Genomic DNA, 11,651 nt, shown 5'->3' with positions numbered 1-11,651 from the left:
TTTCTGAAAATTATCTTAATGGGGTTAGGAGGACTGGGTTAAAAATCTAATTTTTACTATGTATTGACTTTTAGATTTCTGGCACATCGCTTCACCTCTCCAAGGCAAAGGTGAACCTCAACTTGCCCCCACAACAGCGGTTAGGGAGCGAGCTTTGAGCAAAAACCTGGCAACCCTGCGCGCTCCGGGCGGGGCCCCGCCCAGTTCCGCTTCGGCAGTGTAAGCCCCGCCCTAGGCCCCGCCCCCCGAGGCCCCGCCCCAGTTCTACGCTAGCTACATAATCCCCCGCCGGCTCCCCAGTCTCAAATCAGAGCCCAATCGGAGTGGGGCCGCTGCACTGCGCACTCCCCATTGGCTGCGGGCGGCAGCGGGTCGGGCCTGGGCCTTTGATTGGCTGTCCGGTGCGGTGACGCTTGGCCCGAGAGGCCCGCGGGCTTCGGGCAATGATGGAGGCCGAGGGGGTGGTGACTCGGGCGGCTGCGCGGCGCCAAGCATTGGCGGCCAAGGAGCTGGAGGCGCAGGAGGAGCAGGGGCGGCGACAGAGGCGGCGGCGGCAGCGGCAGCGGCAGGGGCGGAGGTGAGGACGTGGGGAGAGTGCCATGGGTGCACCGTTGCCCGGTGGCCATGCAGAGCTGTCGGGGGTCCCTCTCCGAGCCCCGTGCAGGGACAGCAGCTGGCTTCCTACGCCTGTTCGCCCCAACCCACTCTTTGCAGCCAGGTGAGCCGCGTGCAAGCCGACGGATCGCCCCTGAGGCTGGACAGGGTCCGTTCCCACCTCCGAAGTGGGGCACAAGGCCGAGGGTCCGGATCCCCGTGACGGTCGTATCCCCGAGCTCGCAGCTAGGCATTTGCCAGCTTTGCAGAGGGTGACCTCTGACCGGAGTCGGTAGGGAGGAAGACTTTAGCAGGCGGAGAACTAGAGGGTTGGCATTCAGCTAGGAAGAGCAGAATGGGCCAAGGCAGCAAGGGACAGACGTGACCTTGAACCCCAGCGCGTTCCCTTTGGGAGCGTTTGCCTCTGCAAGCTGCGGTGGAAGCGGCAATACTAGGTTTGTTTCTAAACCCAAAGCAGAGACTGATGGGCACTGCAGGCTGCATGATGGTGAGCAGCCGATGTGGGGGCATGGAGGGTGGGACAGGTGTTTTTGGGTCGGGAGAGTGTTGAGATGGCCCTTTTCTACCTACTGAAGGAATAGCCAGAGACACAGGTGGCCCTGGGTGGGCAGTATTGGTCCGAGAAATCCTTTAGGGGTCAAAGAAAAGAAGGGTAAAGAAATCAGGTAGGAGGGAGACACAGGAAGAGGAGGGCCGGGGAGCACGCAAAGGAGCATTTCAGTGGTGTCTGCACTTCATTCTGCCCTACTTCCCACCCACCCTGCAGTTTCTAGGGTCGGCAGTCTCCGAGGTGCCGGGTCAGCATTAGGTGACTAGACACTGCGGAGGAGCCCTGCCAGCAGGCCCCTGTGTAGGGATGGAGGGCAGGAAGGTGGTACCCAGAGGGCAAAGAATAGCCCACTATTCTGAGGTACTGGAAAACATAGAAACCGTCAGCTTTTGGGCCTGTGGTCCCCAGGTGGGCCCAGCAGTGTCTTCTTGCTGTTTTTAAAATAATTTCTTTTAAAGCCAACTGTGGTGGCTTAAGCCTGTGATTCTAGCACTTTGGGAGCCTGAGACAGGAGGATTGAGAGTTTGAGACCACAGCTTGGACAGACTATCTCAAAATGAAAAAATATATATAATGTATAATATATATATTTTTTATATATTATATATGTAAAAAGACTGGGAATGGTGCTTAGTGAGAAGGCCTCAGGTTCAATCCTCAGTACTTCCACTCTCCAAATAACACCATGGAATTACAGCTTCTTCAGGGTTTCCCAGCTTAATGTACTAAAGGCACTCTTTCTTTGCTACTCACCCATGCATACTGAAGCGCTAGTGTTTTGTGATTATGTAGAGGGGAACGTGGACTACAGAGAAAGCCTGGCCTCTGCTTTTCAGGACCTTACGTTTTGTGCGTGCTTTGACTAATCCTTATCCCCTGGCCAGAGCAAAACCTGTGGACTTCCAGGTATGAGTCTGGTTTGAGGCATGTGGTACAGCTGTTTGTGGCAGGAGTTTATCTGACAGCGTGCTCGAGGGCAGAAGCCAGGCCTGGCTGCTAGTACAGGTCGCCTACCCAGGTTCCTGAGGGCCTGCTTCAGAGGCATGCTTCTGCAGTCCACGTCTAGGTGGCCCCTAGCCATTTGCTTTCAGTCATGCTTTAAGCTCTTATCTAATGTTTTAAAAATGTTCTTTGCTTAGAACTAAAGAGAGTCCAGAAGAAGAAGAAGAAGCAGTTTTTCGAGAAGTGGTCAGTTTTAGTTCGGATCTTTTGCCAGGTGAGAAGATGGAGGCTCTGAATGGCATTTCCACGTCCACAGTTGGGGTTCGGTGCAGGGCATCTCCCACCCTTCCTAGTCCATCCGTCATTATCAAAGCGTTGCTATGAATCCTGTGATTTCCACTAATTTCCTCGCTGTTTCCCTCCTTGGACCAGTTAGATATTATGACAAGGAGACCACCAAACCTATCAGCTTCTACCTGTCTTCAGTGGAAGAGCTGCTGGCCTGGAAGCCCCTCATGGAGGACAGCTTCAGTGTGGCCCTGGAGCCCTTATTGTGTCGCCAGCCTCCACTGAGCAGCCGCCGGCCACGGACCCTACTGTGCCATGACATGATGGGTGGCTACCTGGAAGACAGGTGAGGAGGCATTGGCCATTGAGCTTATTGTTGGCCATCTTTGCGGGGGGGGGGGAATGGGGAGGAGAGAGGAGAAAGCTCTGGTTGGGCCTCGCGAGTCTGGATTCGTGGCTGCACTCTGCCGCTGTACGGGAGAGAGACTCAGGCCTTTGTTTGGCTGCAGCCATGAGGAGAACACTGGCCTGGGTGGCCTCTATCTCCGCTCCAGGGTCACGGAGCTTGATGTGTGGTAGGTTGGCCCTGGCTCTGGTGTACAGTGCCATTGGCTTCCTTCCCTTGCCCAACTCTTCCCATTTTCTCCAAAGTCTTATTTTCTTTTTTAGGCAGTACTGGGGCTTGGACTCCAGACCTTTGTGCTCCCCTGCATCCCCAGCTCTTTCTCATCTTTCGTTTTGAGTTAAGGTCTCGCTAAGGTGCTACGTTGCCCAGGCTGGGTTTGAACTTTGAACCTCTTGGGGTCTTAAATGTCCATTCAACAACCTTGGGTGTGCTGATCGACAGGAAGGCTGAGTCAGACAGAGCTGGCTGTCGAGGCTTAGGCTGAGGATGAGCTAACCTGACAAAGGAGATTGAATCTGAGGTGACATCAGGGCCACTGCTGCCCTCCTTGTGGGAAGCAGAAACCAGAGACCAGGGCTGGCACACGAGCCTGCCTGTCTCCTGACAGTGCTCAGTGCATGCGGGTGCAGCACCACCGCCTGCTTCTGAAGTGAAAGCGGCTCCCTCCTGGCTGCTCTGTAGGGAGAGCCACAGCCTGTGTACAGCAGGCTCACATTTAGAATCCACCAAACAGAACAAAGAGGACCCTCCTCAGGGCGCGCTGTACCCCACAGCCAAGTGTCCTTCCTCTGTCTCCTGGGCCCTGATCTTGTTCTGTTTCCCCACCCAGGTTTATTCAGGGCTCAGCGGTGCAGAACCCCTACTCCTTCTACCACTGGCAGTACATCGACATCTTCGTGTACTTTAGCCACCACATGGTCACCATACCCCCGGTGGGCTGGACCAATGCTGCCCACAGGCATGGGGTCTGTGTGTTGGGTAAGAGCCAGGTTCATTAGTAGGGACTGTGCCTCTCAGGGAATAGGAATCCTGCCTCGGGGGCCTGCACTGTCCCAGAGAGGATGCGTAGCAGATACTTTCCAGTGTTGTGTTGTGGGCCATGGCTACCGTATAATGACCAGTAGGAACGCAGCCATGGATGACAGCTCAGCGAGGGCCAGGCTGTGGTCCCGTAAAGCATCACTTGTACGTGCAAGCAGCTGGATTTGGTGGCCTGAGGCCCTGGTCTGCTGACCCCTGCCTGCAGGTCTGGCCTGAGTTCAGACCATTTGTAGGCCTCCGTGACCCACTGCTGGGCCCCAGCCACACAGTCTGAGTCACCAGGTATCTGGGGCACAGGGCAGGGTTCCGAATGGTGGTGCTGATGCTGCCCATGAAGAGACCATACTTTGTGGGCCCCTAGGTCGGAGGCGGAGCCAGCCGTGCAGCTGACCTCGGGCCCCGCTGTCTTACAGGGACATTCATCACCGAGTGGAGCGAAGGGGCGAAGCACTGTGAAGCCTTCCTGGCTGGGGACTCCCGCTCCTACCAGACAGTGGCCGACCAGCTGGTCCAGATCGCCCAGTTTTTTCGTTTCGATGGCTGGTTGATCAACATTGAGAACTCCTTGAGTGTGAGCATGGCCTGTGTGCTGGCGCCTGCACTCCCCTGGCCCTGGCTTGGCTCTCCCTTTCCCTGTTCTTTGGCCCAGCTCACAGCAGCACAGCTATCGCCCCTTCCGGGAAGAGCCCGCTCTGCATCCTGGGTGACCCGGCAACGCGGCGCGTCTTCCCCGCTGCTCCTGCAGCCTGCTTGGCTGTGCTGTGCTTCACTGCTGCGGCGGGACAAGCACGCCTTTCCTCTTCTGCATCTCTGCTTCCTTTCCATGGTCACCCTCCCTTCCATTGCATTTTACCTTTTCCTGAGTCCTTGTCCGGCACAGAGACAAGTTATGCATGTTGGGGCTGTAGGGCAAGGTGCACTGGGGACCAGGGTTTCTGTGTGCTCCTGTGTGTCCTGTGCTGGGAGCTTCTTGTGACAGTCCCCTTGCCACAGGTCTGATCTTTGTTCCTCTCACCCAGGAGACTGCCGTCCAGAACATGACTGCTTTCCTGCGCTATCTGACTGCTCGGCTGCACCAGCAAGTTCCCGGGGGGCTGGTGCTCTGGTACGATAGTGTGATACAGAGTGGGCAGCTCAAGTGGCAGGATGAACTCAATGAACACAACCGGTGAGCCTCGGGCGGCAACTAGGAGGGGCGCTGGCCTGTCCCCTTGGGTATCCCGTGTCAGCCTGCTCTGGGTGTAAAGAGGAGCCTGATCAGTGCCTGGTCTCCCTGGTGGGTCGCGGAGGCTATGGGTGACTACTTAGGGCTGCTCCTGCGAGCAAACTGGAGCCCAGGGCCACTGCTGTCCGGATCACTGAGGGGCTGAGAGCATTGAGAACCATGACTGCTGGGTGGGCACCCCGGCCTGCCATGCCCGGGCCTCAGCAGCTCCCTGTCACTTCTCAGGATCTTCTTTGAGTCCTGTGACGGCTTCTTCACCAACTATAACTGGCGGGAGGAGCACCTGGAGCGGATGCTGGGACAGGCTGGCGAGCGCCTGGTCGATGTATATGTGGGTGTGGACGTGTTCGCCCGCGGAACTGTGGTTGGAGGCCGGTTTGACACAAACAAGGTAGGTGTACCCTTTGTACCAGTGGGCTGGTGGCCTGTGTGCCCTCCCTGGCCTCCTTTCCTTAGGAATATTCTCTTCTCTGTCTCAAGAGAAAGAACAATGGCATCTGTTCTTCCCAGAGTGGTGAAACAGGCGCTGAGGGGCCTTGGTGATGTGTTTTGAGTCTAAACTGATCTCACGAAAGGCCTTTGGCTGAGCTTCATCCTGAGCTCTTTTTACATCCTTTTTATTTTGAGAGGTCTCAGTAAGTCATTAAGTTCCTGCCTCAGTCTTCCTGCCTCAGCCTCCCAGAGTTGTGAGGTTACAGATGTGTTCCACTGAGCACAGATGGACGTCTCTGTCTTGGTGACAGTGGACAGAAGTGTCCTGTTCCCATGTTGGTCCCCTCTTTGGCTTACCATGACTTCTTTTCTGGACTGTGGGCTTTGAGGAGACTTGAACTTACCTACTGCCCCACCGGGTAGGCACAGAGGCTGCAGGTGGGACTGCGGTGCCTCTCCTGGCAGCCCAGGGTCAGAGGCAGAGGTGCGGTGCTGCTGCTGGAGACCTGCTCCTGTAGTGACAAGGGAAGTTTCTGGTTGGGGCAGGTGGCATTGGCAATGAGGAAGGAGGGCACCAGGCAACGCACCTGCCTGGGGCGCTGTGGTTCTAGTCTCCTGCCTGTCAGTGCCGCCCCCTTCTGGACAGCAGGTTAAAAAGACCCAAAAAACCAAAAAACAAAAACAAAAAGAACTATTGGAGATCAAACCCAGGACCTTGGCACTGATCTACATTCCCAGCACCAGTACTCCCTCCCTTTCTGAGACAGTCACAGTCACTAATTTATTTGCCCAGGCTGGGCTTGAATTTGAGATCCTTCTGCCTCGGCCTCCGAGGGTGCAGGGATTATAGGTGTGTAACACCACACCTGGCCAAGCTTTGAGTGAATATGAACCCAGTAGCTGGAGAATCTTCTGTCCCATTGATTCTAATCCTATGATGAGCTGTGGATGAGCAAAGGAGTGAGGAAGAGGAGGAGAGTGAGCACTGTGGACAGCGCCTCCAGGCCTCAGCCCTTCAGGCCTTTCTCCTGCTGCCTCTCTAGCGCCCTCCACTGGCTGTCTTGTGGAATGATGGCGATAAAGCCCCTGGAAGACTGGATGGGTGTGGACAACTGTGTTGGTCTTGCCCCTGTGACCTGGAAGTGTGCTGTCCAGGGGCCCTGCCTGGGCTCTGAAGTCCTGCTGTGGCTGATATCAGCATCTCCCTGTCTTCTGTCCCCCAGTCGCTGGAATTGATCCGAAAGCACGGCTTCTCTGTAGCTCTCTTTGCCCCCGGCTGGGTGTACGAATGCCTGGAAAAGAACACCTTCTTCCAGAACCAGGATAAGTGAGTCCTGCTGTGTGCGGGCAGCTACGAGGATGAGGGGACTCGTGGGCTACCTAAGCTTTGTGGGACCTCTGGAGCCCAGCTGGGCAGGAGGGAGCAGAGTTTGGGGGCTCGTCTGTGTGGTGCGAAGGCCTGTCTCGGAGATGGGGCACAGGAGAAGCTCCGGTCACAGCCTTCCTTAGGTGTGAGGATGTTGAAGGCCACTGTACTCTGGTCTGAGCTGTGGCCTCCCTCTGTCTCTGGCAGGTTCTGGAATCTGCTAGAACGCTACCTACCTACTCATAGCATCTGCTCCCTGCCCTTCGTCACATCCTTCTGCCTGGGCATGGGGACACGAAGGATCTGCTATGGACAGGTGCGGGGACCACTGTGTCACGTGGACGCCATGGGGGAAGGGCTTTTCCTTTATGACCGTTGCCTGCCCTCAGCTGGGCTGGGTGGAGTGCAGCCATGGGGTGTGCGCAGGAGGGATGGCGGTCTTTCCTGTCCCTGCTCCTTACCTGCTCTGTTGCCCACTGCAAAGAAGGCCTCACGCCTGTCTGGTTCTGCCCTCTCCTTTAGGAGCAGGCTGTGGGGCCTTGGTACCACCTGAGTGCCCAAGAAACACAGCCCCTGTTTGGTGAACACAAGCTGCCCGGCAACAGCCAGGGCTGGGTGAAGGTGCGCTGCTGCCTGGCAGACTCCTGGCACGGGGGCAGCTCCCTGCTTCTGCAGGGGGTGATCCCACCTGAGATTGGCAATGTGGCTGTGAGGTGTGTGAGTGATGAAGCGGGTGTGGGGGCTATCAGCGTCTTCCTCTGGGTCAGTCACAAAGCAGGACAGTGGGGCAGTAGAGGACAGAAGGCAGAACCCAGATTTCTTTTAAAATCATGGTTAAACACACACACACACACACACACACACACACACACACACACACACACAAGGGCCAGCGAGCTAGCTCAGCAGACTATGCTGCTTAGGCATGCACAGGGACTGGGGTTCAATCCCCGGCACCACATGCCATGCTGACCTTAATCCCAAGCGCGCTGAGCCAGCCACTAAGACTAAGGGTGGTGGCGCATGCCTGTAATCCCAGTGCTGAGGAGAAACAAGAGGATCACTATGAGTCTGAGCTGTGGAGTGAACCCCTGTACCAAATAAATTTTTAAAATACCCCTACATAATGTGAAACCATTAGACCTGCTCGGAAGTATCCTGATAGCAGTACCAGCTATGGATAGTGTCATGCAGGAGATCTTTAGGGCTTTGTCATTTTCAGAACTAAAACCAGCCCTGAGCTACACCCCGATGCCTTGTCCCAGATGTGCCCTTCCCTCGGCCTCTGAGTGGGACTGCCCCAGATGGTGAGGGAGCCAGTGAGTGGCCAGATCCTCGCCCTGCCTGCAGGAGCATCTGGCCCCAAGCAGCGGGGCCAGCACGGAGCTTTGGCCTCTAGGCTTCCTGTCCCTGGTGGAATGGGGCTGAGCTGCATGACTTGAGCAAGTGCCAGTGTCTCTGCCCATTCCTAGCCTCTCACGGGGTCTTTCTCCTCCAGGTTGTTTTCCCTGCAGGTCCCAGCACCGCACAAAATCTTCCTGTCCTTGGTGTATAAGCTTGAAGGGTCCACGGATGTCATGGTTGCCTTGGAGCTCACTACTGGGGACTCTGGCAGCTGTCACGTCGGCAGTATCTCGGTGCTGAATGGTGAGGAGCTGGCTGTGGAGGACCTCTGGGGGAGGAAGGCTAGGCGAGCACAGGTGGGAGCCGCGGCAGCCTGTGGTCGTGGTCAGGACACGGGGCTCACTTCAGAGCTGGAACCTCTGTCCTCTGTCCTTGGCAGCCTCCTAGGCAGGGTGGAACTCCTGCTGGGGAGGGCATTTCAAAAGGCAGCCAAGGGGGAGGAGAGATAGCAAGTTGGGAAAAGCCAGGCTGGGCGAGCCCAGCATGGGTCTCATTCGTTCTCCTCTGAGCCCTTTCTGGTGGCCCCAGAGCCTCTGCTCCAGGGTCTGATCTGGGCTCCTGGCCTTTTCTGCAAAGGGCACATCCTATTCCCTCTACTCCCAGGCCCACATTTTTCTTTGAGATCACTTTTCTCAAGCCCCTGTCTCTCCTTGTAGCAGAAACAGGTTCAAGGCACAGACCTCAGCCCCTCCGGGTGCCCCCCACCAAACTGGCCCGATGGGCAGGCCGCTGTGGCCAGCAGCTCCGTGGAGGCTGGATCCAGCGGTGAGTGCCCCTACTTCCTGCTGAGCCGGGAGGGAGCAGTGGCAGCGGTACTTGAGGAGGCAGTGTCCCCTGCTGAGAATCCCTGGGAGAAGGGAGATGTCCTGGGCTCACCGGTACTTGAGGAGGCAGTGTCCCCTGCTGAGAATCCCTGGGAGAAGGGAGATGTCCTGGGCTCACCGTCCTATGAGTGCTCAAGGTCACTGTGGGGGAACTTCCTTAGTTCTAGGGCCCCCACAACTTGGAATACCCTGGGACAGTTCCCTATTCGGCTGTGGCTGGGGCCCTTTGGCATTGGTGCCACTGTGCTGAGCCAGCCTGTGACTAGCTGTGTGCCCTCCCAGGTGCTACGAGGTGAACCTGCGTGGGTGCCTCCTGCAGGACCTCTTTGTGAACTTGGCACGACCGCCGGGCAGTCAGGAGGAAAAGAGCTTCATCTGTCGCCTGGGAGAGATCCAGGTGTGCATCCAGCAGGGATGACGCCCCCTGCCTGCTGGGGGGAGCAGAGGGTCCTGAGGGAGCTGGGGTGGGGTGCAGGGTGGGCGCCCATGGCCTCCCCAGGTATCAGCTGTCTGAGCCTTCTCTCCCACCAGGTGGTGGATGCCAACAGCCTGCTGGCCCCCCTGCCCCAGGTGCAGAATGTCACAGTCACGCAGATCCACTGGCAGTGGCCTGCCTCTGAGCCGGAAGAGCCCTTGGGCCGGCTGAGGCTCAGCTGCACTCTGCACTGGTCCTACCTCCTCCTGCAAGCCCGCTGCTTCAGAGTCCACTGCTGGGAGGGGACGAGAGGCAGCTCTCCAGGCAGGGAGTCACTGGGGCCAGAGCAGCCTGCATTCCTGGGTCTGGCTTTTGTCAACCAGTATCGTGTGGTGGACTTGGTGGTAGAGGTTGCTGGGCCCAGACAGGAGGCCCGCGTGGAGTTCCTGGTGGAGCCTGTCCCCAGGGAGGGCTTCCGGGTCCCTCAGGCCGAGTGGGGCAGGGCGGCCCTGCTGTACTCCATGCCCCCATGATCCCGCACCTCCTTCCCAGAGACTCAGGTTGCCCCCTGGCTGGCTGCCCCTAGCCTGTCTGGGACCCTGGTAAGTAGGGCCAGGTGTAAGAAGGCCTGGTCCCCCAGATGAAGCTAGCTTGCCAAATGATGGTCCCAGAGTGGGCACATGGGCCTGGGTTTGCATGTAACCCTCTTCAGTGTGTGGTTCTGGGGGGAAAGGGAAATGATGTGGGGAGGATTTGCCCAAAAAACTCCATAAAGGATATTTTCAAATAGGTTGAAAGTTGTTGATGCTGAGAACATTGACTTTTTATTCCTGCAGATCACAATTGGACTTGAATATAGACTGATCCTTTGAATCAGAGGATCTCTGAGGACTGGAATGCAGTGGCTGTGAGGGTTGGGACAGGAAGGAGGGGCCCCGGAGCAGCAGAGGGGGCCCCTGGAGTTCAGGACTGGAGCTCAGGGTCAGGCTGGCCCTGTGTGGCACTGCTCAGGAGCACCGTGTGTCACTGGTCAAGCCACCTCGGGGGCTTGCTGGTTTTGGCAGGTAGCAATCCCTACAGCCGAAGTCCCCTCACCTCTGCTGCAGCTCTTGCGGCCCTGGGCTCACAGTGAAACCGCTCCTTCTGCAGCCTCCTCCTCCTGCCCTGCTTCAGTGACAGTGCCGTGTGGGGAGCTTCCAGCCAAGTGTAGTCTGACAGGACTGCTGCATTTATTCCCACCCCCCTTAGGTGCCACATGGGGTCTGTCACGATCTTGAGCACGGTCAGACGTTCTTGGGGTGTTTCACCCTTGGGCCACATAGCAAGTCCGTGGTGGGGTGTGCCTGCCCAGCTCTGTCCTCCTATGCTTTAGATGTGCTGAGATCTAGGACACTGTGACACCACAGGGTTACACACAGGCCAGGCCCATGGACTTTACCCTGTAGTAAGGCAGGGCTGCAGCAACCGTTTCTGCCCTGGGAGGAGACTGATGGGCTGGGTCCAGCTCAGCTACTGAACACTGGCCCTGGAGACCAATGGTCTCCTGCAGGACCTGAGCTCTGCCCATTCCCACCTCCCTGCTAGCCCAGGGCCTCTCCTGCTGAGCACACTGGAAGAAGGCAGGAGCTTGGGGCTGGGTTCTGGGCTCTTTCCTAGCTGGGAACACTTTGATGTCTTAGTGGACAGATGAGTGAGGGCTTTGGCTCACTGACTGCTTCAAACCTGAGGCTGCTAGGCCCTGGGCTCTTCTCAAGGCCCTGGAGCCATTGGGCCAGGCTTAGGCGGGGGAGGGGCTGCAGCGTCTGCCAGGTTAGCTGTTCTTGCTTCCTCTGTGGCGTTTCCTGTGTTGCCAGTTCCCTGAGCACCCTAAAGGCTCTTCCACTGGGAAGCAGGGTGGATAGTGCCTTCTGGCCTTGCACCCTGTGTCCCCGAGGAGAGTGTCCTGGGCAGTAGAGCAGGGCAGGCTGGACTGCCTAGCTGGCCTCTCAGCCCCAGCGCCTCGATATTGGACGCTGCATCACTAATGCCTGCTCCCTTCATTTCCTGAGGTCTTTTTTTAAAAGTTCCTCCGAATATTTTATGTAGAGAAGGAAGGAAAATTTATAGTGGCAATTATTTCCTCACAGTCTGGTGAGCAAGCAAT

At 57.1% G+C, this 11,651-nt stretch overlaps 1 protein-coding gene across 3 annotated transcripts; it reads left to right on the top strand.

The window, feature by feature from the left end:
- The first annotated feature begins 388 nt into the window (after positions 1-388).
- Positions 389-10,282, top strand: Engase (endo-beta-N-acetylglucosaminidase). Of its 3 annotated transcripts, none has more exons than XM_023699308.1 (14): positions 389-577; positions 2,305-2,381; positions 2,540-2,741; positions 3,631-3,779; positions 4,256-4,413; positions 4,862-5,010; positions 5,293-5,458; positions 6,723-6,826; positions 7,073-7,181; positions 7,388-7,578; positions 8,364-8,512; positions 8,926-9,034; positions 9,376-9,490; positions 9,625-10,282. In XM_023699308.1, exons 1-14 carry the CDS (start codon positions 444-446, stop codon positions 10,039-10,041), a joined length of 2,229 nt encoding a protein of 742 aa, XP_023555076.1. In that variant the 5' UTR covers positions 389-443; the 3' UTR covers positions 10,042-10,282. The 3 variants fall into 3 exon arrangements, with proteins under 3 accessions (XP_023555076.1, XP_023555077.1, XP_023555078.1); XM_023699309.1 differs by lacking the exon at positions 389-577 and adding an exon at positions 594-718; XM_023699310.1 differs by lacking the exon at positions 389-577 and adding an exon at positions 1,984-2,071 and having other exon boundaries at positions 2,544-2,741.
- Positions 10,283-11,651: the final 1,369 nt, after the last annotated feature.

Source organism: Octodon degus, unplaced genomic scaffold (assembly GCF_000260255.1).
Source record: "Octodon degus isolate 3935 unplaced genomic scaffold, OctDeg1.0 scaffold00112, whole genome shotgun sequence".
Classification (NCBI taxonomy): Eukaryota; Metazoa; Chordata; class Mammalia; order Rodentia; family Octodontidae; genus Octodon; species Octodon degus.
The sequence above is the reverse complement of the archived record's forward strand: the minus strand, read 5'-3'. Positions and strand labels throughout refer to the sequence as shown.